The 22,746-nt window shown below is 34.4% G+C and overlaps 1 protein-coding gene and 1 long non-coding RNA gene across 3 annotated transcripts; one reads left to right on the top strand and one right to left on the bottom strand.

Annotated features, from left to right (window-relative positions):
* Positions 1-2,608: 2,608 nt before the first annotated feature.
* LOC122724406 lies at positions 2,609-5,011 on the bottom strand. Its single transcript, XR_006351796.1, has 3 exons — positions 4,872-5,011; positions 3,675-4,788; positions 2,609-2,741 (listed from the first exon to the last, which is right to left on the bottom strand). It is a non-coding gene; the product is annotated as an uncharacterized LOC122724406 (long non-coding RNA).
* Positions 2,661-8,433, top strand: LOC110620351 (myosin-11). Of its 2 annotated transcripts, none has more exons than XM_021764054.2 (8): positions 2,661-2,897; positions 2,977-3,177; positions 3,266-3,388; positions 3,700-3,737; positions 3,840-4,008; positions 4,213-7,398; positions 7,523-7,590; positions 7,765-8,433. In XM_021764054.2, the coding sequence occupies exons 1-8, from the start codon at positions 2,817-2,819 to the stop codon at positions 7,997-7,999; spliced, it is 4,101 nt and encodes a 1,366-aa protein (XP_021619746.1). In that variant the 5' UTR covers positions 2,661-2,816; the 3' UTR covers positions 8,000-8,433. The 2 variants fall into 2 exon arrangements, with proteins under 2 accessions (XP_021619746.1, XP_021619745.1); XM_021764053.2 differs by having other exon boundaries at positions 7,499-7,590.
* The last annotated feature ends 14,313 nt before the right edge of the window (positions 8,434-22,746 follow it).

Below are 22,746 nucleotides of genomic sequence, written 5' to 3'. Positions count from 1 at the left end.
GCAAAACACCAAATTGGGTTTTTACATAAGCCACAAATGAAACAAAATAATTATAAACCTCACTCTTTCGTTTTAAAGGATATAACCACACATATCGAGAGTAATCATCCATAAACACCACATAATATCGATAGCCACTAAAAGATGAAACAGGAGAAGACCAAACGTCAGAATGAATTAATGCAAAAGGAGCCGAAGCTCTTACATGAGAATGAGAAAACGACAACTTAGTATGCTTGCCCAATCGACAAGCAGTACAAGACACTTTATTAAAACTAGATGTGCGAAATAACTTTGACAAAATGGAAGAATTAGGGTGTCCTAAACGACGATGCCACAACTCGAATGAATTTGCCGAAGCAATCAGACTCGTAGAACCACCAGACAAAGAAGACGAAAATGAAGAAGGAGAGAACTCATAAAGGTCCCCTGGACTACTGCAACTGAGAAGTGGAGTCCGCGTCTTGAGATCCTTCACACAAAAACCATAGGGATCAAACTCAACTGAACAGGAATTATCACGAGCAAATTTCTTAACAGAAATTAAATTATGAGTTAAAGAAGGGACGACAAGAACATCTTTTAAAAGTAAATCACGACTAGGTAATGGAAAAGAATTTGAACCAATATGAGTGACAGGAAGAGAATGTCCATTACCAAACACAACATTATTAGAAACGGGAGTTGGAAGACACGAAGACAGGATACCTGGATTAGGTGTCATGTGGGAAGTAGCACCTGTATCTGGTAGCCACGCAGAATGCACAGGTTCAGGAAATTGAACCGCAGCAAAGGATCGATCACCCGAGAATTGTCCAGAACGAGTAAAATGTGGGCAATCTCTTGCTATATGGGTATATTCTAAACAAATCTGACACTGTGTGGGTTGAGAAAAACCAGCAGATTGAGGTGGAAAACCAGCATATGGTGAAGAAAAACCAGTGGGTCGAGGACCAAGCACACCATTGTATGAACCTGAAAAATTGGATCCAGGATGATACATAGAAGATGATTGATTGTAATAATATCCACGTCCTCCTCGTCCAGAACGACCACCACGACCCCCTCTGCCATAGGAATCACCACCAGTGTTATGATAGTAACCAGAATTACGGCCACCACGACCTCGACCTCCACGGCCTCGTTGATTAGAAGAAGAATTGCGTTCAGTAGAAACTAACGCTGTCTGCGAATTTGCCGGATTTGGAACTGGCTGAGATTGTTTCTTTGCGCGACTTTGCAATCGCAACTCCTGAAGATATAAAGAAGTACGTGTCTCCGCAAAAGAAGGAAGAGGTTTCTTTCCCGTCAAATTGATGACAACATTTTCATATTCAACAGGCAAACCATCCAGTATCTGCATAACTAAGTCATCCTCAGTAATAGCATGACCAATAGAACAGAGGGAATCATAAACAGTTTTTAATTTCTGAAGATATTCATCAATGGTAGAATTATCCTTAACAGTGCTGTAAAAGTCTGCTTTAAGTTGAAGAAGGTTTGCATGAGCTTGATCATGAAACAGAGTTTCGATAGCTTCCCAGGCTTGCTGAGCAGTAAGAACAACATTTGGTTTGATGAGACTACGCAAGATATCAGGACTAAGAGTAGCCTGAATCCAAGATAAAACGAGACGGTCAATTTGTTTCCATAATAAGAAATCTGGATTTGGTTTAGATTCACCAGCAGAATTTGGTAATACACATGGTGGTGCAGGAACTGAACCATCAACGTGATCATACACATCATAACCCTGTAAAACAGGAATAATGAGAGAACGCCAGAGAAGGTAGTTGGTGAAATTGAGAGCTTCATTGACATAATTTTTGATATTAGAAACTCCAAAAGATGGATGGAGAGAAGAATTGGAAACAGCAGGTTGGGTGGAAGACTCGGCAGGATGAGAAGGGGCTGTTGTGTTGGAAGACATGACGAAGACAACGAGAACAGGGAGAGAAAAAAAAACAGAAGAAAGGAAAGAGTTGATACCTAATAGGGCTCTGATACCATGTAAATGGTTATAGAATATTAGTCTCGATGTATATTACGTCTATAATTACAAGTATTTATAGAATACAAAGGATAAGACTCTAAGCTATTCAGTTACAGAAGAGACTTATCTACAATAACTAATCACAGCTGTATTGTTATCTAATAAATAGTAGATGTATGTAAATAAATTTAAAAGGTCTCAGTTCTACTCCTCTAATTTTCAATCTCTATTTTATTTTAAAAAAAAAATGAGTTAATAAAAAGATTATTTTTCATTCTATTTTAATAAGATTTGAATTCGAGATTTAACACAATAGAAACAACATTAGTAATAATGAATTAACGCTGAGTGGAGAAGGATTGTTGGTGAGAAGAGAACAACTTCATCATTGTTATAATTAGATCTCTACTTAATGATTAATTAATCTAATAATTAATAAAGCATAAAAGGTCAGCCTTGGGTTTTGAGTTAGATCAGGTATGGAGAGAGTTTAGAGTGAGCGTTAGACTCGGATGGTGTTGCCGTTTTACTGTTGATGCAGCAGCGTATGACAAGAGCGACAGTCATATAATATCCCATGCATCTCTCTCTATCTTTTCTATAACAAACGTAACGCCAAAGTTGGTAAGACATAAAATATCACCCAATTCTCTACAATGATCCACCACCTATCTAATAATATTCTCTCTCTTTTACTGTCGCTTCCGGCTAATTCTTCTTGTTAATTCTCTTTGAATTTGTCACCAAACTAGCATTTCAACAAGAACAAGAAAAGGGTGAAAGTTAAAATCATCCGAAAAAAAAAGAAGAGCTGAGGATCGAAATGTTCAGGTTGCACAAGACTAAGCCTGCAAGATCAGGAGAGAGATTTGATTTCAAGTTCTATCAGTTCAAAGCACTTCAGGTGATTTGCTTATGACAAGTTAGTTTCTTTTGTGTAATAATTTAACGAAGAAATGGGACAATGTGTGTGTATTTAACAGGTGCCAAAAGGATGGGACAAGTTATTTGTGTCCATTGTCTCAGTAGAAACTGGGAAAACTATTGTAAAATCAAGTAAAGCAGCTGTAAGAAATGGAAGTTGTCAATGGACAGAAACTGTTTCAGAGTCTATTTGGGTTTCAAAAGATGGCCAGCCTTCAAAGGAGCTTGAAGATTTTCCTTACAAGCTTGTAGTTGCTATGGTACTATCTCTAAAAGAAATGCAGATAAGCTGTTTGCTTCTAGGACAACTAATGGGTGGTAAAATCTTAATTTCCGTTTTGTTTACAGGGATCAGCTAGATCTGGCATTCTTGGGGAGACAGTAGTGAACATGGCAACATATATGAGCTCAAGTGATTCTGTTCCACTTTCACTCCCATTGAAAAAGTGCAATCATGGAACCATTTTGCAAGTGAGTTCATAAATTGTATATATATCTAGCCACTATTGGTTTCTGTGAGTTGTTAATTAGTTCTTGGAAAATGAGATCTATCCTTCCTGTCCCAATCTAGTTACTGCTAAAATCTTTCTTTTTCTAAAGTACTTGGCTTGTCTGAATTCTCTATAATACTAAAGATGAACTGGAATCTAAAATTTTGTTTTAAAACATTTGGGGAGGAATATGGCTTGTTAAATAGAGATATAAGACTCCAATTTGCATATATATTATTCAAAAGACTGAAAATAATTCAAATAACCTTTTCCTTTGATAACGATTTGCAGCTCAAGATTCAATGCCTGACACCAAGGATTAATCTCAGGTTTAGTACATATGTGGTGGAATTTTCAGTCTTCCCTTTTTCCTTTTCTTTTCCCTCTCCTTCTGTTAGTTCATGGAAGATTTGTCTGGCATAAATTTTCAGGGATGATGAATCAAAAGAATCAAATTCCCATAAAGAAGATCTTACTGCAGACTCTAAGGATGGAGAAGTCAAGTCAGAGGAATCTGATAATACATTTGCAAAGAGTGCAAGATCTTACTCCAGCAGAGATTTGGGTTCCATCACTCATCAAGACGACCATGAAACAAGGGTATGTAATATCACATATTCCCTTCCAACTTTGCAGCATCTTTGCTTGGTTGAATGCAAACAAGGTCTTAATATGAAGCATGTTTCTGCAGAATGCATCTCTTTTTCACTTGTTGCACAATGGAAATGAAATCAATCTCCTTTTTATAATTTGAGGAATTTATGATGCAATACAAGTCTCTCACTTTTTTTTTATATGTCAAAGGGAGGAGGAGGATTCCAGGACGCTAGTTTATCTAGTTCAGAATCACATCATATCTATAACTCAGCAGAGAGTTCTATGGGAAGAGAAGTATTTTCCCCTTCAAACAAGTTGAGTATTGATGAGGACAACCACATTGCAAGACAAGACTCAACTAGCTCCCAAAATGGTGTACCTCCAGGCAGTTCTAACTCTGACAATGCTTCGCAATCAGATCATTCATCATTTAACTCACGGATTACACATTCAGCAAACCTTTCTGTGGATGACCTTCAAGAGTTGGCTGCACCATCTTCGAGAATTTCAGGTTCATCTAAAAGCCTATTGGAAGCTGCAGAAGATACAATCGAAGACCTTCACAGTGAAGCTAAGATGTGGGAGAGGAATGCCAGGAAGCTAATGCTTGACTTAGAGATATTGAGGAAAGAATACTCAGACCAGTCCAGTAACCAAGTAAATTTGGAGATGGAGCTGTCAGCAGCGTGTGCAGAACGTGAGGGACTGCAAAAGGAAGTTGAAAAGCTGAAGCTATTGTTGGAGAAGTCAACAGAGAAACCAGCAGCCTTGGAGGATTCCTCACTTCAGGACAAAGGAGCAACCCATGTTTTAAAGGAGTTAGAAAATGAGATTAAGTTTCAGAAAGAATCTAATGCCAATCTCACCTTGCAGTTGAGTAGGAGTCAAGAGTCAAATGTTGAGCTTGTTTCAGTGCTTCAGGAGCTGGAAGAGACTGTAGAAAAGCAGAAAGCTGAAATAGAGAAGCTGTCAATTCTACAATCAAAATTCAGTGATATGGAAAATTCTATTCAGGAGAATGTGCAGAAGAACCAGGACTTGGTTCTCCAGGTGCAACAGTTGCAGGAATCAGAGAAGAAATTGCAAGCTAAGGTGCAAGAACTGGAAATGGCAATAGAGGAAAAAACCCGAAACTCAGACAATGGGAGTTTCAATCATCGAACGCTTCTGGATATGGAGACAGAATATAAATCCAAGCTATCGGCTAAAGACAAAGAAATAATCAGTTTGAAAGCAACGTTTTCTGAATCTCTGAAACAAAGGCATCATTCAGCAGAAAAGGAATCCACAGAAGGAGGAGAGGGAATTCTTGTCAGAGAGATTGAATCACTGAAAGTTAAACTGCAGGAGCTAGAAAGCGATTGCCAGGAGCTAACAGATGAAAACTTGGAGCTATTACTCAAGCTCAAGGAAATGAAGAACCATTGTACACAAGAAGGTGCATCTTTTACCCCTTCCAGTTTCGAAGAGAGTAATCATGAAGCCCAAATTCATGCCCTTGAAGAGAAGATGAAGAAGAAAATTCTCAAGGAGATTGAAATTGATTACAATCTTTCGATTCAAGAACTTGAGAATGTCAAATTAAATCTGGAAGATCAAGTTAATGAACTGAATAAGGAATTGACTGAAAAAAGAGAGGTGATAGAAAGACTTGAAAATGGTTTGCAGTCAAAAGAAGAGGAGATTGGGAGGCTTGAAAGATATCAAAGAGAATTGGAAGACAAGCTTTCTGTTCTTCAAGAAGAAAAGAGCCAACTAGAGGAAAAAGTGGAAATTGTTATTAGAGAGAGTGAGATTGCTACCAAATGCCTGAATGAATTGCGGAAGGATTTAATGGTGCTCAGCAAAAGTGTGGACACTAATGTTTCTGCCAATAAAATTCTACAGAGAAAATCTTCAGAGCTAGAAATTGGCAAGCATGAATTGGAGATTCATCTCTCAGAGCTTGAGCAGGAAAATGGAGAGTTGTCAACCTGCATATCTGGCCTGGAAGCTCAAATCATGAACTTGACAGACGAGAGGGAGTCGATCGAACTGGAGCTAGAGAGTTCCAAATCCAATGCTGTCAATCTTCAAGCTGAGGTTGCAAAATTGAGAAATGAGATAGAGACTCAGAAGATGAATGTGAAACAAAAGCTAGAACAGAGGCATGATCAATTGTCAGAAGCTCAAGAAGAGCTAGAACATCTGAGAAATGGTAATGCAAAGTTACAAGTTGCTGCTGAGAGTCTTATGGAAGAATGCAGGTCACTTCAGAAATCGAATGAAGAGTTGCAAGTGGAGAAACTAGAGCTGCAAGGGCATTGTAACCAACTGGAGACGAAACTCACGGAATCACAAAGAAGTTTTGCTGATTGCTCCAAAAAAGTTAATGTTTTGCAAGAAAATATTCGTTCATTGTTGGAAGATAGTGCCTCAAAAGAAAGAAGCCTAACTTCAGAACTTGATGCACTTCTCAAGGAAAATGATAAGCAGAATAAGAAAGTTGGTGTGTTAAATCAGATGTATTTGGAGAAGATCGTTCAAGTTGAGAATCTTAAACGAGAGATTGGAGACATTACCAAGAAACTTTCTACAACTCAAGATGAAAAAGAGAGGATAGCTTCTGATGCTGAGCATGAAGCGTCTGCTTTACGCGCAATTATATCTAAGCTGGAATCAGAACTCAGCACCATTCAGATGGAATCCAAGCAGAAGATTCAAAACTTGATGGAGGAGCTTGCTTCCTCTAATCAAAACCAAGAAAAGCTGAAGAATGATAATGGAAAAACGTTGAAGTTGTTGGAAAATTACAGATCATGTGATGAAAAACTTGAGACCACAGTTAATGAGCTCGAACTGAAGCTTACGGTTTCCGAGTATGAGAAGCAACAACTCATGGAAGAATCTACCAATTTGAAGACTGAGTTGCTGAAAATTGGAACTCTTCAGGATGAATTTTTGGCTCTAAAGAATGAACTGAATGCAATCATGTCTGAGAAAGAGAAACTAGAAACTTCAATGCATCTAAAATCTGAAGAATGCAAAGAGTTGAAGATAGAGACCAATTTGTTTATTAAAAAGATCACTGACTTGCAGAAGGCTGTTTCAGAATTAGAAGAATGCAAACAAGATAAATTTGACTTGGAACAAAAGCTTCAACAATTGGCGAGTGACCTAACAGCAAAAGAAGCTTTATGTGAACAGGATGCAGAACTTAAAAATGAGCTCAGCCGGATCAAGAGAACAAACAAGCAACTTCAACAACAGATACAACAACTTGAGGAAGAGAAAGAAAAGTGCACAAAAAGAATTCAATCCCTTGAAGAAGAGTTGATATTGATGAAGGAAAAACAAAGAAATTCGAGGGAATCGAAAAGTGTAAATTCTCCCAGTAATCAACAGCAAAGAGAAGTATGCATTCTCTTCTGTTTTCCTCTGTTTTCTTCTTCTTTTGAGCAATGATTTCATCTGATTCTTTGAAGCATCGAATGCTGTTTTTTTCCGAAATCAGGGTGATAATTCCTCAAAAATTCAGGTGCTTGAGGATGAACAGTCCAACAAGGCCATGGAAGCAAACAATGCATATAAAGCTCAGGTTAAAAGGCAAGTATTTAAGTAAAACCATGTTTAATTTAGCCAACCAAGCAACATTTACAGGTGATTTTTCAGATCATTCATCAACTAAGTCATCTGTGCAGGAAATCCCAGATAGTTTTATATGGAACCTCTGCTTCCATTTTCACATAATTGTTTTTTGGTAACTTGGCCTGGACACAGGTTGATCTCTGAGAGCTGGAAAGGTCGCACAGGATCTCCAAGAAAATCAAAAGCAGAAGGTGAATTCGTACCGAAAGAAAAATTCGAACGCACAAAATCATCATTAGAGACAGAGTTAAGAGATATTCGGGAACGCTACTTCCACATGAGTCTCAAATATGCTGAGGTAGAAGCTCAAAGGGAAGAGCTTGTGATGAAACTTAAAGCAGTTACCAATGGAAAAAGATGGTTCTGAACTTCTAATCAAGCTATGCTCTTTCTAAACCTTCCAATTTCCTAGAATCCAACTTCAAGCTTTGCTGACAGATTTCAAATTCAAGAATCACCTGAAATAAAAAAGATCTATTTAGAGTCTGGCCAATTCATGCAGCTAAAACCAAAATTCTCTGCTCTGCTAAAAGCCAAATGCTTCTGTTTCCATTTTTCTGGGTGTGTTCAGGAATCTTGTAGTGCATATAATACCATTGTTCTAATGATGCCTAGTGCTAGGTAGAGTAGATGTGATTAGACTGGAAGATGAATGCTCAATAAATTAAGCACATGGCAGGTAGCAGAGCCTTTGAGTGATTTTTGGTATCAAATAATATTCTTTACACACTTTTCAAGATGCCAAAAAATCACCGACTTTCACCTTTAACTTTCTCTGATTCACTCCTCCATATCATTGACTATGTTTAGGTGTGATTCTAGAAATCTTTTAATCCTTTCTTTTCCTTTTCTTTATGTAATGCTCTAATACTAGGCTGTTTTCATAGCTACTAACCATTTTAATAATGGTTTGTTATTTTAATAGTTATTAATTAAAAATTAAAAGAAATCATTTTCATAATTTATTTCCTTAAACTCTAAATAATATATTAAAATAAATGCACAAGAAACACACGAATTTATAATTACAATATTATAAAAAAAATAAATAGAATGTCCTTTCATCATAAAATTTACATCCATGGACAGGTGGGATAAAATTTTACTATAAAAAAAAATAACACAATTTCTTAAAACTCTTAAAATATATTTTTAAAAATTTCATATAATACAATACATGAAAATGTCTTTTTTTTTTCTTTTTTCTCTCATTATTTATTGATCATATATTGCAAACTTAACAAGGAATTAAGACCATTACCGGCTACAAATTTGCATATCTTTCTTTAAAAGTTTATTGATCTAAAAAAACTCTAATTTTACTATTTTTTATATTTATATTCTAAAATTTTAATTTTAAATTAAAAAAATTAAAATTTTAAATTTATTGTAATCAAAATAATTTTCTAAATTAATTTTAATTATATTTAAATTAGCTTACATGATACACCATACACCATATACCATTATTTTTATTAATTTTATTAATTTAAATTAAACTTTCATTAACACCTTAAATTCCTAATTACCTAAAATTCTGAATTAAAATTCTTATTTAAGTATGAAAAAATTATGTATTTTAATTATATAATTTAAAATTTTCATATAATTAAGAGTTTAAAATTTTAATTAAAATTTAATTTCAGTTAATCAAATTCCTTATGTAATAAAAATAATAACATAATATATTTTGTAAGTTAATTTAAATCTGATCAAAATTAATTTAAAAAATTTATATGATTACAAAGTTAAATTATTTTATTTGAAATTAAAATTTTAAACTATAAATATAAAAAATTACAAAATTATTATTTTTTAAGCCAGTATACTTTTTTAAAATAAAAGCACAGTAGCCCTCAATTGAATGCATGATTCATCAAAAGGGCAAGCCCTCCTGCAAAGGCATTACGCAATCAAAAAGGGTATCAAATTATTGTGTTTAAGAGAACAAAAGAATTATGCTGCTGGTGTCACCATAAATATATATGAAATCTCACTCACCTTAAAGAATAGTAAACAATAATAAAGAAAAGCTCTCCCTTACATTCAATAATAGGTGAGCTTTTTTTATGGCATTGCTTCCATGAACATGGCACTCCTAGTGTGTGTCTCTTTAATAGAATTACACAATTTCACTCCACAATTGCAGAATCACACTTGTATAGATTTCGAAGAGACTATCGCCGGATACCGCACTTTTTCTCTAGCTTTGTTTTTCAATCAAAGATATGATAGCGTACAAAAAGTAAAATCCATTAAAATCGTGATATGTGTATACGTGATTTAGAAGAGATATGCTAGTCTTTTAACTTAATCTTACCAGATAATAAAAAGTCCAACTTATAGGGTCCAAAGATCATACTATAAACACTCCTAATTTTTTCAATATCCAGAATGAGCTGACCAACCTCTTCAATACTCGCGAATTACATACGAAGACTATCGACCTCCATAAAAGCCATATAAACCAAGTACGACCTGATGAAATCAGAGTGAAGCACCGACTTCTAATAAGCCTCTCTAGTCCCCTCCGAAATATTTAATGTGTGTGCATAAAGCCTGACTAATGTGACGAACACTGTAGACATAAATATGGATTGAACTTATACTTCATTTATTAATCGCTTGACACATTTACCGAAAATTGTTCATGTCTAATCTGGTAGAACTTGGCATTGGATGCCATCAGAATGACTCTCCATAATATATATCATTGATTTAGCTCAAAAAAAAAGGACAGATTCGAATAAGCTATCTCTCTCCCTTAGAGAATGGGGGACCAAAAGCTAGCGGCTCCAGGAGTAATCTCTCGCTGGATCTAGTTCTATCTCCCACTCTCTCGAATTCACTTAGAAGGGTTTATCTCTCTTCGAAATCTCTCTCTCATATACTCTCAAAAGAACTCTCAAAATAAAGGCCTCCAAAAATTTCTTGAAGATGTTTTATTATTCTATTTTTTTATTTTTTTTATATTAACGAATATTAGATAATACTTGATTTAATTTGAATATCAAGGGTCTCTATCGAAACATATTCAATGGATCCCTGACCATCTTTTATATGAAAAGATCTAACAAAATCAAGTATGAATTAACGGTGAATCCATTGAATCGAGCTGTTGCTAAGTATCTATATCTGAACATCCTACTAAATCTCAATTCATCAAAATGTAATTCATTTATTATGTTCAACGCTTGATATTGAAGTCTAAAAAACTGTTACAAGGCCAAAATCCAAGAAAAATTAAAAAAAACAAAGAAACGTAGTTGGAGTTTGAGACCCTGAAGATCCATAACCAACTGAGAAGAATGCACTATAGTATAAAACAAACTAATTTTTTTATGTGAATTGGGTATTTTTTTATTTATAATAATATTATTATATAAAAATAGAAAGTTTAAGTCGAAATTATTAATAGTATTATGAGTAACAAAACCTAATAACAAAAGAACTATTATTATCAAAATTTAAAAAATTTTAGTTGTTAACAATATTAATTTCAATTTTTAATTAAATAATTATTATTTATAAATTAATAGATTATATATTATACTATTGTAAATTTTATCTAAAAATAAAATTAATTATATTTAGAAAGTTCTACATGATATTAATAATTTGAAACATTACAATGAAATACATATATATATTAAAGCAAATATATTTGTTGTAAGAATTAATCTTGTAAGAAAATTTTTAAAAATATAAATATATATATATAAAATAAGAGTGTGCTAGCCCTTAATTGGATGCATGATTCATCAAAAGGGCAAGCCCCTCCTTCAAAGGTATTACGCAATCAAAAGGGTATCTCACTATTTTGTTTGAGAGAACAAAAGAATTATGCTGCTGGTGTCACCGGGAATATGAAATCTCACTCAAATTGGAAAAAAAGAGTAAACAATATTTAAGAAAATCCCTCCTTTACATTGAATAATAGGTGACCTTTTGCTGTGGTATTGCTTCCATGCACATGCCACTATGATTTTTTTTTTTTAAACGTAATAATTCAGTCTCATCATTTTTATTCATTTTTTTTTTATATTTATTTTATTAATTATCAAAACATCTCTTAGAATTTAATAAAATTTAATATATTTTAAATAAATATAATTAAAAAATTAATAAAAGATTATTTTTATATGAGAAGAAACCTATTCTCATATAAGAAATAAGAAGAAATTCCAAGTAGGGAATATAAAATCAATAGTCCTAAAGGAAAAAATATAATGGAGAAATAATTAACGGAAGGAACTAGCAGATGTTGTCATTGGATTTTAGAGGAAATGATGAAGTGGCAATGGCATATCCCATGGAAGATGCTAAAACATGAAACCTCCATTGCACTCTCCCTACCTTTCTTTTTCTTTTTAACCAAAAGTGACCACACACTACTACTTCAGTCATCTCAACCTTTTATTACAATCCCGACTCAGACACAAAACTAAAACCTATAACAACCAGCACAAGCTTTCTGTCCAATCCCTCTCAGCCTCACCACCCATTATGTGACTCTTTCAGTCTCCGGCCGGCCACCCCTCTTATGGTTGCTCAAAGTGATATGGGGTGGTCGTCAAGAAAGTGTTTTGGTTGGTGTTATCTATGTCTACCCCTTTGATTTCCATTGATTCTTGTCGAGAACTGTGGAAGTAATTATGGGAGGTGGACGTTGAAGAATGAACCTGAATCGCCTTCTCAAGGGCGGTTTGTCTCTTATAGGGCAACTTCGATCCTTTGGCATTATCTGTTCCTCTAGAAAAATCTCTCTTGGCTAGCTGGCTTCAAGCGAGTTGGGCTTGGAGGAAACTCTTACAAGGGCGAGTCAGACTATATATTACCTCTTATATTTATTTTTTTTTGTATTTTTGTGATGGTGTGTTGTATAAATGATTAGTGCCGCCTGCTGCTAGCTCGGCATCTATCATATGCAATTGTGTGTTTCGGCCGCCGATGGCTGAAGTTTATTATTATAAGTAGTTTTGCTACTGAATTTATCTGCTTGTGTATGTTTTATTTTTGCTTCTTTCTTTATTCATTGCTTGCAAGTGTGTTCATGGAGCAATTCAGCAGTTAATTAATTACTTCCTGGGGAGTGTGGGATGAGTTTAGTCCAGAAAAAAAAAGGATCGATGAAGAAGAAAAATGAGAAGAAAGAGTATATATACATGGCCTTATCCATAGTTTTTTTCTGGAATAGTTAAACCTCACATCAAATTGACCCCAGAAGCCTCAGAATCTTGTCCCTACAATGGAGGAAAGTCCAATAGAATGGCTTCAATTTTTTCTGTTTCATTTAAAGATAAGTGCAAAGGAATGATAGAAAATGACTATGACTTCTATAACCTTTCTTTTAGAGAACATGTCTCAACATTATATTATGATTTTCACACTTGAACGTGTTAATTAATTAAGAATTAACTAAAATATATAAATTTCTTTTAATATCTTTAAAGACAAAAAATACCATATATTTTTTTTTTTCTAAATTACCATATTCGAGTGGTCGCTAAAAAATTTCTCATTATCTTTTTGAGTGGAGATAAGTCTCCTCTTAAATGAAAAAGTAGATTTTGCTCTCTCCACTTCTAAGTGGATTAATATATATCCTCTTATTTTTTATGTTTAAGATTGGAGATTAATATAAGGGTTATTTTGATAGATTTAAGTATGCATATATTGATTGTATTTTTATTTTGTGTTTTCTTCTAAGTTAGGTTTTGCAAGTTTGCAGGGGAGGATTTATTAGCTTGATTGAGAATAGTGACACTCTAGGGTGTCCAAGCTAGAGCTTTAGTGTCTTTCGTTGACTCCTAAGGCCATAGAATTTTTGCTGCTTCATCTTTTATACTCTCACTATTTCAATGAGAAACACTAAGCAACGGTTGATTTTTAAATAATTATTTAATATTATTCACTTATTTTAAGTGGATCGCTAGCAATTTTTTATATTTTAATATACTTATTTAAAGTTATTAAATAAAGCGTGGTTATTAAATATTTTATTTATTGAATTCCGGTAATATCTTATTATTTTTATTTGAGGTGGAGCTCCATCTTTTTATCGATTTATTGTTCACGGCAAGGAGGTAATCGAATCGCATCGAGGCGAGTTTTGTAAAGTTTAGATTCGTTTATTAAAAATTTTTATAAGTTCGAACTCGACCTCGACTTAAAAATTAAATATTATAATTGAGTTCAATTCGAGCTCGATTCGTGAAAAATTCATTTAAACTAATGACGAATCTAATTGAAACTTGAACTCAAAAATCCAATTAAAAAATTTGTTTAAACTAATAATGAGTCTAATTTAAACTCAAATTCAAAAACTCGATTAAAAAACACGTTAACAAAACTTAATTAATTTAAATTTTTAAATATTAAAATTTTAAATTAAAAGTAAAAAAAAACTTTAATAAAATTGAATAATTTAATTAAAATCTATTATAATTAAATTCTTAATTTAAAATATAATAAAAAATAAAATTTTTATTTATAGAAAAATTTTACCTCACCATCTCTATAAATTTCCGATATCAGATAGGGATATTATTTCAATAACCTTCACTACTTTATATATAAAATAATGTATAATGATTTTATGAAAGTGGGTTTGTGATCCCGTAGTTAATACAACGTGATTTTTCAAAAATTTTAGATTATGTTTTATCAATAATAGATGATTATTTTTTTATTATTTAATTTTTAATATTTAAATTTCTTATTTTTTATTATTTAGATTTTAATATTTAAATATTTATTTATTTATTTATTTATAATATCAAATAATATTTATTATTACTCAAATACTAATTATAAACTTTAATTAATTATATAAAATATATTTAATATAAGATTAACAATATAATACTAAATTTAATAATTATTTATTTAAATATTTATATTAAATAAAAAATTAATTGAAATATATATAATAAATATATAAATCTATATATAAACAAGTGAGGGAGAGAGTTTTTTTTTTTAAATTATATAATTTTTTTTAAATTATATAATTGTAATTAAATTTGTATAATTTTATTATTAGTATCAATATATTATTATATAAAATTTATTAATATATTATCATTGATTATTTATACATTATCATTTCATTATTTATATATCATTATTTATTTTTATTTAAATATATAATTTATATTAAATTATTTTATTGTATAAAAAATATTATACTTATAATATAAATATAAAATATTACATAAAATAAATATATTAATACTAGTATAATTAATTTAAATTATATATATATATTATACTCAAATTTTATTGATTGAATTATATTGATTTATATTTAAATTATATAAAAATTTTGATTTATAAAATTAAACGAATAATATTAAATAGAAAAATAATCATACTGTTGTCTCTTGAGGCAACCTAAGAGGGGTGAATTGGGTTTATAAAAAATTTAATGGCAAAGACAAGAAATTAGAAGAGAATAAGGAAGAGAAAAATCAACACAAAGGTTTATAGAGGTTCAGCTATCCAAGCCTACGTCCTCTCCTCAAGGTCCACTTGAGAGTTCAACTCCACTATCAAATCTTCTTTGGGTGAAGATCAAAACCCTTACAATCTTAGAGCAAGCCTTTGCTCTTTACAAATCTCTTTTTCCACTCAAGAGCAATTCTTTGCTCAAAGCCACACTCACAACAACAGAATCTCTCAATCAACCTTTACTCACTCAGAAAAGCCAATCAATTACAACTCAAAACAATCTTTCAAGAAATCAATGTTTTGGCTCAAGGTTTTGAGAGAGAGAGAATAAAAAATGCTGTAATCTCAATAAATATTTGCTTAGATGGTTGTTGTAACCTTACAACAACAAAAACAAGTTGTATTTATAGTTCATTCATAAATATGGCCGTTGGGGGTGCATTAAATGCAAATAGAGCCGTTTATGTTCAGAAATAACCGTTACATCGCGTTCAGAAAAACTCAGGTTCGGCGGCCTAAGCTTAGAGTTCGGCGGCCGAACCATTTGGGGTGAAGAAACTATTCCTTTAAAACTGAACTTTCGGCGGCCTAAACTCAATGTTCGGCGGCCGAACATGGTGGACTTTCGTTTCTGTTCCTCACTTTCGGAAGCCAAACTTTAGGTTTCGGAGGCAGACCCAAAACACACTTTCGGCGGCCGAAGGTCAAATGTTCGGCGGCCGAAAGTGTGGGACTTTCGTCTCTGTCCCTCACTTTCGGAAGCCGAAGGTTATACTTAGGGGGCTAGTTGAAAACCCACTTTCGGCGGCCGAAAGTCAATGTTCGGCGGCCGAACATATGGGACTTTCGTTTCTGTCCCTGACTTTCGGAAGCCGAAAGTTGTGTTTAGGGGGCACAAAATCCCTTCTTTAAAACTTTGAAAAATCATAACTTAGGCTATAAAAATTCATTTTTCAATCCGTTTGAATATTTGTAACCTATATTTTTAGATCTTTCATTTTGATGAAAAATATTTTCAAAATAACTTCTTTTGGAAAATTTCATTTTGGTCCCTGAAAGTCAAGTACTTCAAAAAAGTGGCCATATCTAAAAGAACTTTTAGAAATGAAAGAACCCTTGAGCCATCACACTTAATTACTTGAAATTCACAATGAATAAAATGACAAGCATAATAAATAAAAATACCTTTTGATCCCTTTCTTGTAGTATGCTTCCAAAATTGGCACTTTTCACTTTTGTGACTGAAGCAATATCATTTGTTTCAATAAGGGACCTGCAAGCTCAATACAAACACTTTTGGAAATAATTAGTAGCACACCAATCGTTTATTAATCATTAAAACAAGGATTAGGACATTTAGGTCCAACAATCTCCCCCTTTTTGATGATGACAAACAATTGGTAAATATTAGGATAATAATCATAAGTGTAGTGTGTGCATTTTAAAAAAAAATTCTCCCCCTTAATGTGCTCCCCCTGTTAAAAATACTTTATGCCATATTTAAAAAGTGAGAAGGCACATAAGGGAGGTTTTGACTCAATGCAATGCTATGAGATGTAATGGATCCTATGTGAATGAATGAGTCCCAACAAAAATGCATCTCAAATGAATACACACAATATCCACAAACCAAGAGAGAAAAATATTTAATCCAAACGAGTCAAATAAAAATAGCCAATATCCATAAAAATTATCAAATGTATACATAAGTAATACCATCTCTCCCCCTTTTGACATCATCAAAAAAAATACCACAATATCAGAAGGGAAAGAACAACAGCAACTAGATAAACAACAAAAAAATATCACTGAGGCGGCTGAGGAGGTGGCACTCCAGATGACTGCTGAATGAAGTGCAAAATCTGTCTCTGCTGCTCGATCATGGTCTGCTGCTGGTCTGTAAGGAGTGCTAACTGCTGCTCCATCTGAGTCTGGCTATCAGACATCTGAGTCTGGCGATCAGACATCTGAGCAACCTGCAACTCCAGACGACCCATGGCATCATACAGATCAGATGCAGTCCGAGAAGATGTACCCTGCTCGGTGGACCGCCCGGTACTAGCATCGCCTCGGGGAGCTCGTTCTGTCTCAAGATCAGCAGGAGAAGCATCATCTGACTCCTCATCAGAACCAGCATGTGCCTGTGCTGCTGCATGTGCTGCTCTGCGAGCTGCAAAATCTCTCCTAGAATTATAAAATTCATTGCCTCTTCTAACCAGACCCATATGGTGGAGGGTAGCCTCAGTGTAGGGGATGTACTCACTAGACAATGGTAAGGCAGACTCTGTGCCTGGGTCAACCCCTAGGGCTCGGAGAAGAAGAGTAAGATGACGACCAAAAGGAAGACAGCCCCTACTCAGCCTGAGGGAGTCAGCTATAGTGTGAATCATGATATAGGGAAGGTTAAGAGCACGACCCTCTAGCAGGCAGGACACTACAAACATGTCAGAGTAGGTGAGAGCAGTCCTATGACCCGCTCTAGGGAGAACCTCATATGTGACAATATGGTGAACAACTTTAGGGAGAGTGTTGAGGTCACAGGCCATAAACCTAGAGGGCGCCTCACGGTCTGCATCTCCTGAAACAACCCTAGTCTGGTGAAGGGAAGAGACCTCACCAGTGATCCACTTATGAGTGGTGGATACAACAGCCCCAGAGTTAGGGATACCTAGGTGACGAGCAATGATGTCAGGAGTGAGGTAAACCCTCTGACCATTTACAAAACTGACGAGGTGAGGGGGAGTGTGACGGGTGAAGGTGTGTAGGTTTGTATAGAACTCCCTAACAATCCTAGGATGGGTGTCGGATGGAGTGATAAGAAGGTGCTCCCATCCCTGAACAATGAAGGGCTGTAGGAAACCCTGAGTACGAAAAAGCTGAACACTGTTGGGATGAACTGTTCTCCCAGGATGAACAAACCTGAGAGAAAAAGGCTGAAAAGCAGGATCACCCTCTCTAACAACAGGAAACTCAAAGGGTGGAGAGGCAGGAGGGTCTGTAGAGGGGGACCTAGGAGGCTCAGACTGCCTACTAGACTGACCTCTAAAGTATGGGTGTCTACGGGCTGTGGATTTTCTACCCATTTTACCCAAACAGCAGCTACAGAGGCATATGAAGAAAAAGAAAAAGAAAAAAAATAAGCAACATTGCCACAAAAACTCAGCCCATAAACACACAAAAGCCAACCAATAAGTATCACAGTCTTATATTTAAAACTTGATATATAAAAAACTCAGCTAACAAGATAACACAGCTAATCACAACAACCCAGCTAATCAGTTACTGCACCAAGGCCATATTCAGAGCCAAGGCCATGTTCAAAACCTAGAGAAAAATTCTGATGCTCCATCATTTGCAAAAACATAAACAAGTATCTAAGACAAAACCAACCAACAAATCCAGCTAACAAAATGCATTATAAAGAGACCAAAAAGAAATTTTATATGTATATATATATATATATATACCCAGCTAACAGAGAGCAGCAAACAACACAAAAAAAAAACAGTTTAAAAGATATATATATATACACAGTGATCAACAACCCAGCTAACGGTATGTACATTTTAACAGAGTAATAAAAAAAATATCAGGCAGTTTTATAAATATACAGCTATCAATAAAATAACCCAGCTATCAAGTTAACATAGATCAATAAAACAACAAAAAAAATAACCAACAGATTTTATATATATATATATATATCAACAAAACTTCAACAAAACACAACTCTAGATATCAGATCAACAGAAAATAATAAGCAAAAATAAAGAAAAATAGAGAGAGAAAACAGAACTTACCCAAAAGAGAAGAGTTCGAAAATGGGTTAATTTTTGGAGAAAAGGAAGTGTTTTTGTGAGTTTAGGAGAAGAAAAAGAGGGAAAAAAAAGAAATTTTTGAAGGAAAAAATGCTCAACAAAAGTCGATTTTGGGAGAGGGAGACGAAGGGACTTCGGGGAGAGAGAGAGCTTCGGCGAGAGGGAAAAGAGTCGCGTGGAGAAGATGATGAGCTGTCGCGGGGGTTTTTAAGGGACGCGCAGTTTCGGCGGCCGAACTAATATTCGGCGGCCGAACCTGGGCAGGTTTAGGAGGCCGAACTTAAACTTCGGCGGCCGAACTTCACAATGTTCGGCGGCCGAATAGAATGTTAGGCGGCCGAAAAGGATAAAAGACAGAAAGACATAAAATTTCCCGCTTTTCATATTGCCCTTGAAATTGAAGGTTAGGGGGCCGAAAGTGCCTCCGAACCTGAAATTTTTGGGCTTCCCCTCCCCCTTTTTGTTTAAAAAAATGAAACTATAACAAACAATTTTGACATGCTTTCAAAAAGATACAAAAAAATATATATATATATACACTCAACAACCACCATCTAGCATTCCCAATTCCCTTTTAATGAAGTTAAATCTTTCTTCATTTAAAGGTTTAGTGAAAATATCAGCTAGTTGGTTGTTTGTATCCACAAACTCAAGAACAACATCACCATTTAACACATGATCACGAATGAAATGATGTCTAATGTCAATATGCTTAGTTCTAGAATGTTGAATGGGGTTCTTGGTTAGATTGATTGCACTTATATTATCACATTTAATAGGAATGTGATCAAGAGATACTTCAAAATCTCTTAATTGTTGTTTAATCCAAAGGATTTGACTACAACAAAGACCCGCCGCCACATATTCGGCTTCGGCGGTTGATAGTGCAACCGAATTTTGTTTCTTGCTACACCAAGAAACAAGAGATTGTCCTAGAAGTTGACAAGTACCCGAGGTACTCTTCCTATCAAGAATGCTTCCGGCAAAGTCGGCATCCGAGTAGGAACATAAAGTAAAGGATGAACTTCTAGGATACCATAACCCCAAATGCAATGTGCCATGTAAATATCTAAGAATGCGTTTAACGGCATGCAAATGAGACTCTTTAGGATATGATTAAAAACGTGCACATAAACATACGGAAAACATGATATCCGGTCTAGATGCGGTGAGATATAAAAGGCTTCCGATCATACCTCTATAGAGCTTTTCATCAATAGGCTTACCCTTTTCATCCTTGTCAAGCTTGGTGTTTGTGCTCATTGGAGTTCTACTTGGCTTGCTACTCTCCATTCCAAACCTTTTGATTAGCTCCTTTGTGTATTTGGCTTGGTTGATGAAGATGCCATCCTTAGCTTGTTTGATTTGAAGCCCAAGGAAGAATTTGAGTTCTCCCATCATGCTCATCTCAAACTCACTTTTCATAACTTTTGAAAACTCTTCACACAAACATACATTAGTAGCACCAAATATAATATCATCAACATATATTTGCACTACAAGGATATCATTTCCATGATTTTTGACAAAAAGAGTTGTATCCACTTTGCCTTTTGAAAAACCATTTTGCAAAAGAAAATTACTTAGTCTTTCATACCAAGCTCTAGGAGCTTGTTTTAAACCATATAAAGCTTTGGACAATTTAAAAACATGATTTGGAAAGTTATGATTTTCAAACCCCGGAGGTTGCTCAACATAAACCTCCTCCTCAATAAAACCATTTAAAAAAGCACTTTTCACATCCATTTGAAAGAGATTAAAATTCATGTATGATGCATATGCAAGCAAGATTCTAATGGCTTCTAATCTAGCTACGGGGGCAAAAGTCTCATCATAGTCTATGTCCTCCTCTTGGTTATAGCCTTTAGCTACCAACCTAGCTTTGTTTCTAATGATATTGCCATCTTCATCAAGTTTATTTCTAAACACCCATTTGGTGCCTATGGTGGGGTGATGTTTTGGTCTAGACACTAAGGTCCAAACCTTGTTCCTTTCAAATTGGTTGAGTTCTTCTTGCATAGCAAGAACCCAACTCTCATCACCAATAGCCTCATCTATAGATTTAGGCTCTATATGAGATATGAATGCAATATTATTACATACATGTCTAAGAGAGGATCTAGTAGTTACCCTTTATGATGTATCACCAATTATTTGATCCTTGGGGTGATCCTTCTTGTAGGCCCAATCCTTTGGCAAGTCATGTTGGACTCCTTGACTTTGTGTAATTTGCATTTGTTACTCTTGAAGTCCAACTTCATCTTCCTTTGCCTCTATTGAATCCTCCTTGGGTTGACTTTGATCTCCATGAGGTTGAGGATCTTCAATAGTCAACTCATCAAGGTTACCTACAAGATCATCATCACAAGATACCTCATTTCTAGGAGCAAAGGGATTAGATTCATCAAAAACAACATGCATTGACTCTTCAACTATCAAGGTTCTTTTATTGAATACTCTATATGATTTACTAGATATAGAGTATCCTAAGAAGATGCCTTCATCGGTTTTGGAGTCAAATTTGCCTAGATTATCCTTATTGTTTAATATGAAGCATTTACAACCAAAAACTCTAAAATAACTAACTCTAGGTTTCCTTCTATTCCAAAGCTCATAAGGAGTTTTATTTAAGAGAGGTCTAATAAAAACTCTATTTGAAACATAACAAGCCGTATTTATGGCTTCCGCCCAAAAATAAGTAGGTAAATTATACTCTCTTAACATAGTCCTCCCCATATCTAAAAGAGTTCTATTTTTTCTTTCAACAACACCATTTTGTTGGGGAGTCCTAGGAGATGAAAAATTATGAGTGATCCCTAACTTATTGCAAAAAGTTTCAAATTTTTCATTTTCAAATTCTCTACCATGATCACTCCTTATAGAAGAAATTTGAAAACCCTTTTCATTTTGAACTTTCTTTGTAAAACTTTTAAAAGCATCAAAACAATCATCCTTATGAGCAAGGAACACAACCCAAGTATACCTAGAGTAGTCATCAACTATAACAAACCCATAATGCATGCCACCAAGACTAGCTACTCTAGTTGGACCAAATAAATCCATATGCAAGAGTTGCAAAGGTCTAGAAGAGATTACCTTATTAATAGCTTTAAAGGAACTCTTAACTTGCTTACCCATTTGACATGCATCACATACTTTGTCCTTTTCATATTTGATCTTTGGAAGACCATCAACTAGCTCGTCTTTGCTCAAATTTTTGAGGAGATCCATGCTAGCATGAGAAAGCCTTCTATGCCAAATCCAAGAGTTATCACTAATAGACACAAAGCACTTCATATCTTGGTTAGTCATAGCTTGTAAGTCAATAAGATAAATATTTTCAACTCTTTCACCAACAAATAATATTTTGTTATCCGACATTCTAGAAACAAAACATGATTTTGGTTCAAAGATAACTCTACAACCTTTATCACATAATTGACTTACACTTAATAAATTATGCTTCAAACCATCAACTAAGAGAACTTTATCAAGAATAGGAGAGTTTTCCTTACCGACTTTACCTATACCAACAATTTTACCTTTTCCATTGTCTCCAAAGGTTACTTGTCAACTTCCGTCTTTCTTTTCAAGAGAGATGAAGTGATTTGAGTTTCCGGTCATGTGCCTTGAACATCCACTATCTAGATACCATTTGCTTTCAATTTTTGAGGATTTCAAGCACACCTAAAAGAAAGAATTCAAACACTTTTAGGTACCCAAATGTACTTGGGTCCTTGGGGGTTAGTCATTCCACTATCCAATTTCCATATGCTACCATATCCAAGATGCACTTTTCTAATAGAGCACTTATAGTTGGTATGACCAAACTTGCCACAGTAGT

The sequence above is a fragment of the Manihot esculenta genome, chromosome 8, assembly GCF_001659605.2.
Source record: "Manihot esculenta cultivar AM560-2 chromosome 8, M.esculenta_v8, whole genome shotgun sequence".
NCBI lineage: Eukaryota > Viridiplantae > Streptophyta > Magnoliopsida > Malpighiales > Euphorbiaceae > Manihot > Manihot esculenta.
This window is presented reverse-complemented; position numbering and strand designations above follow the sequence as displayed.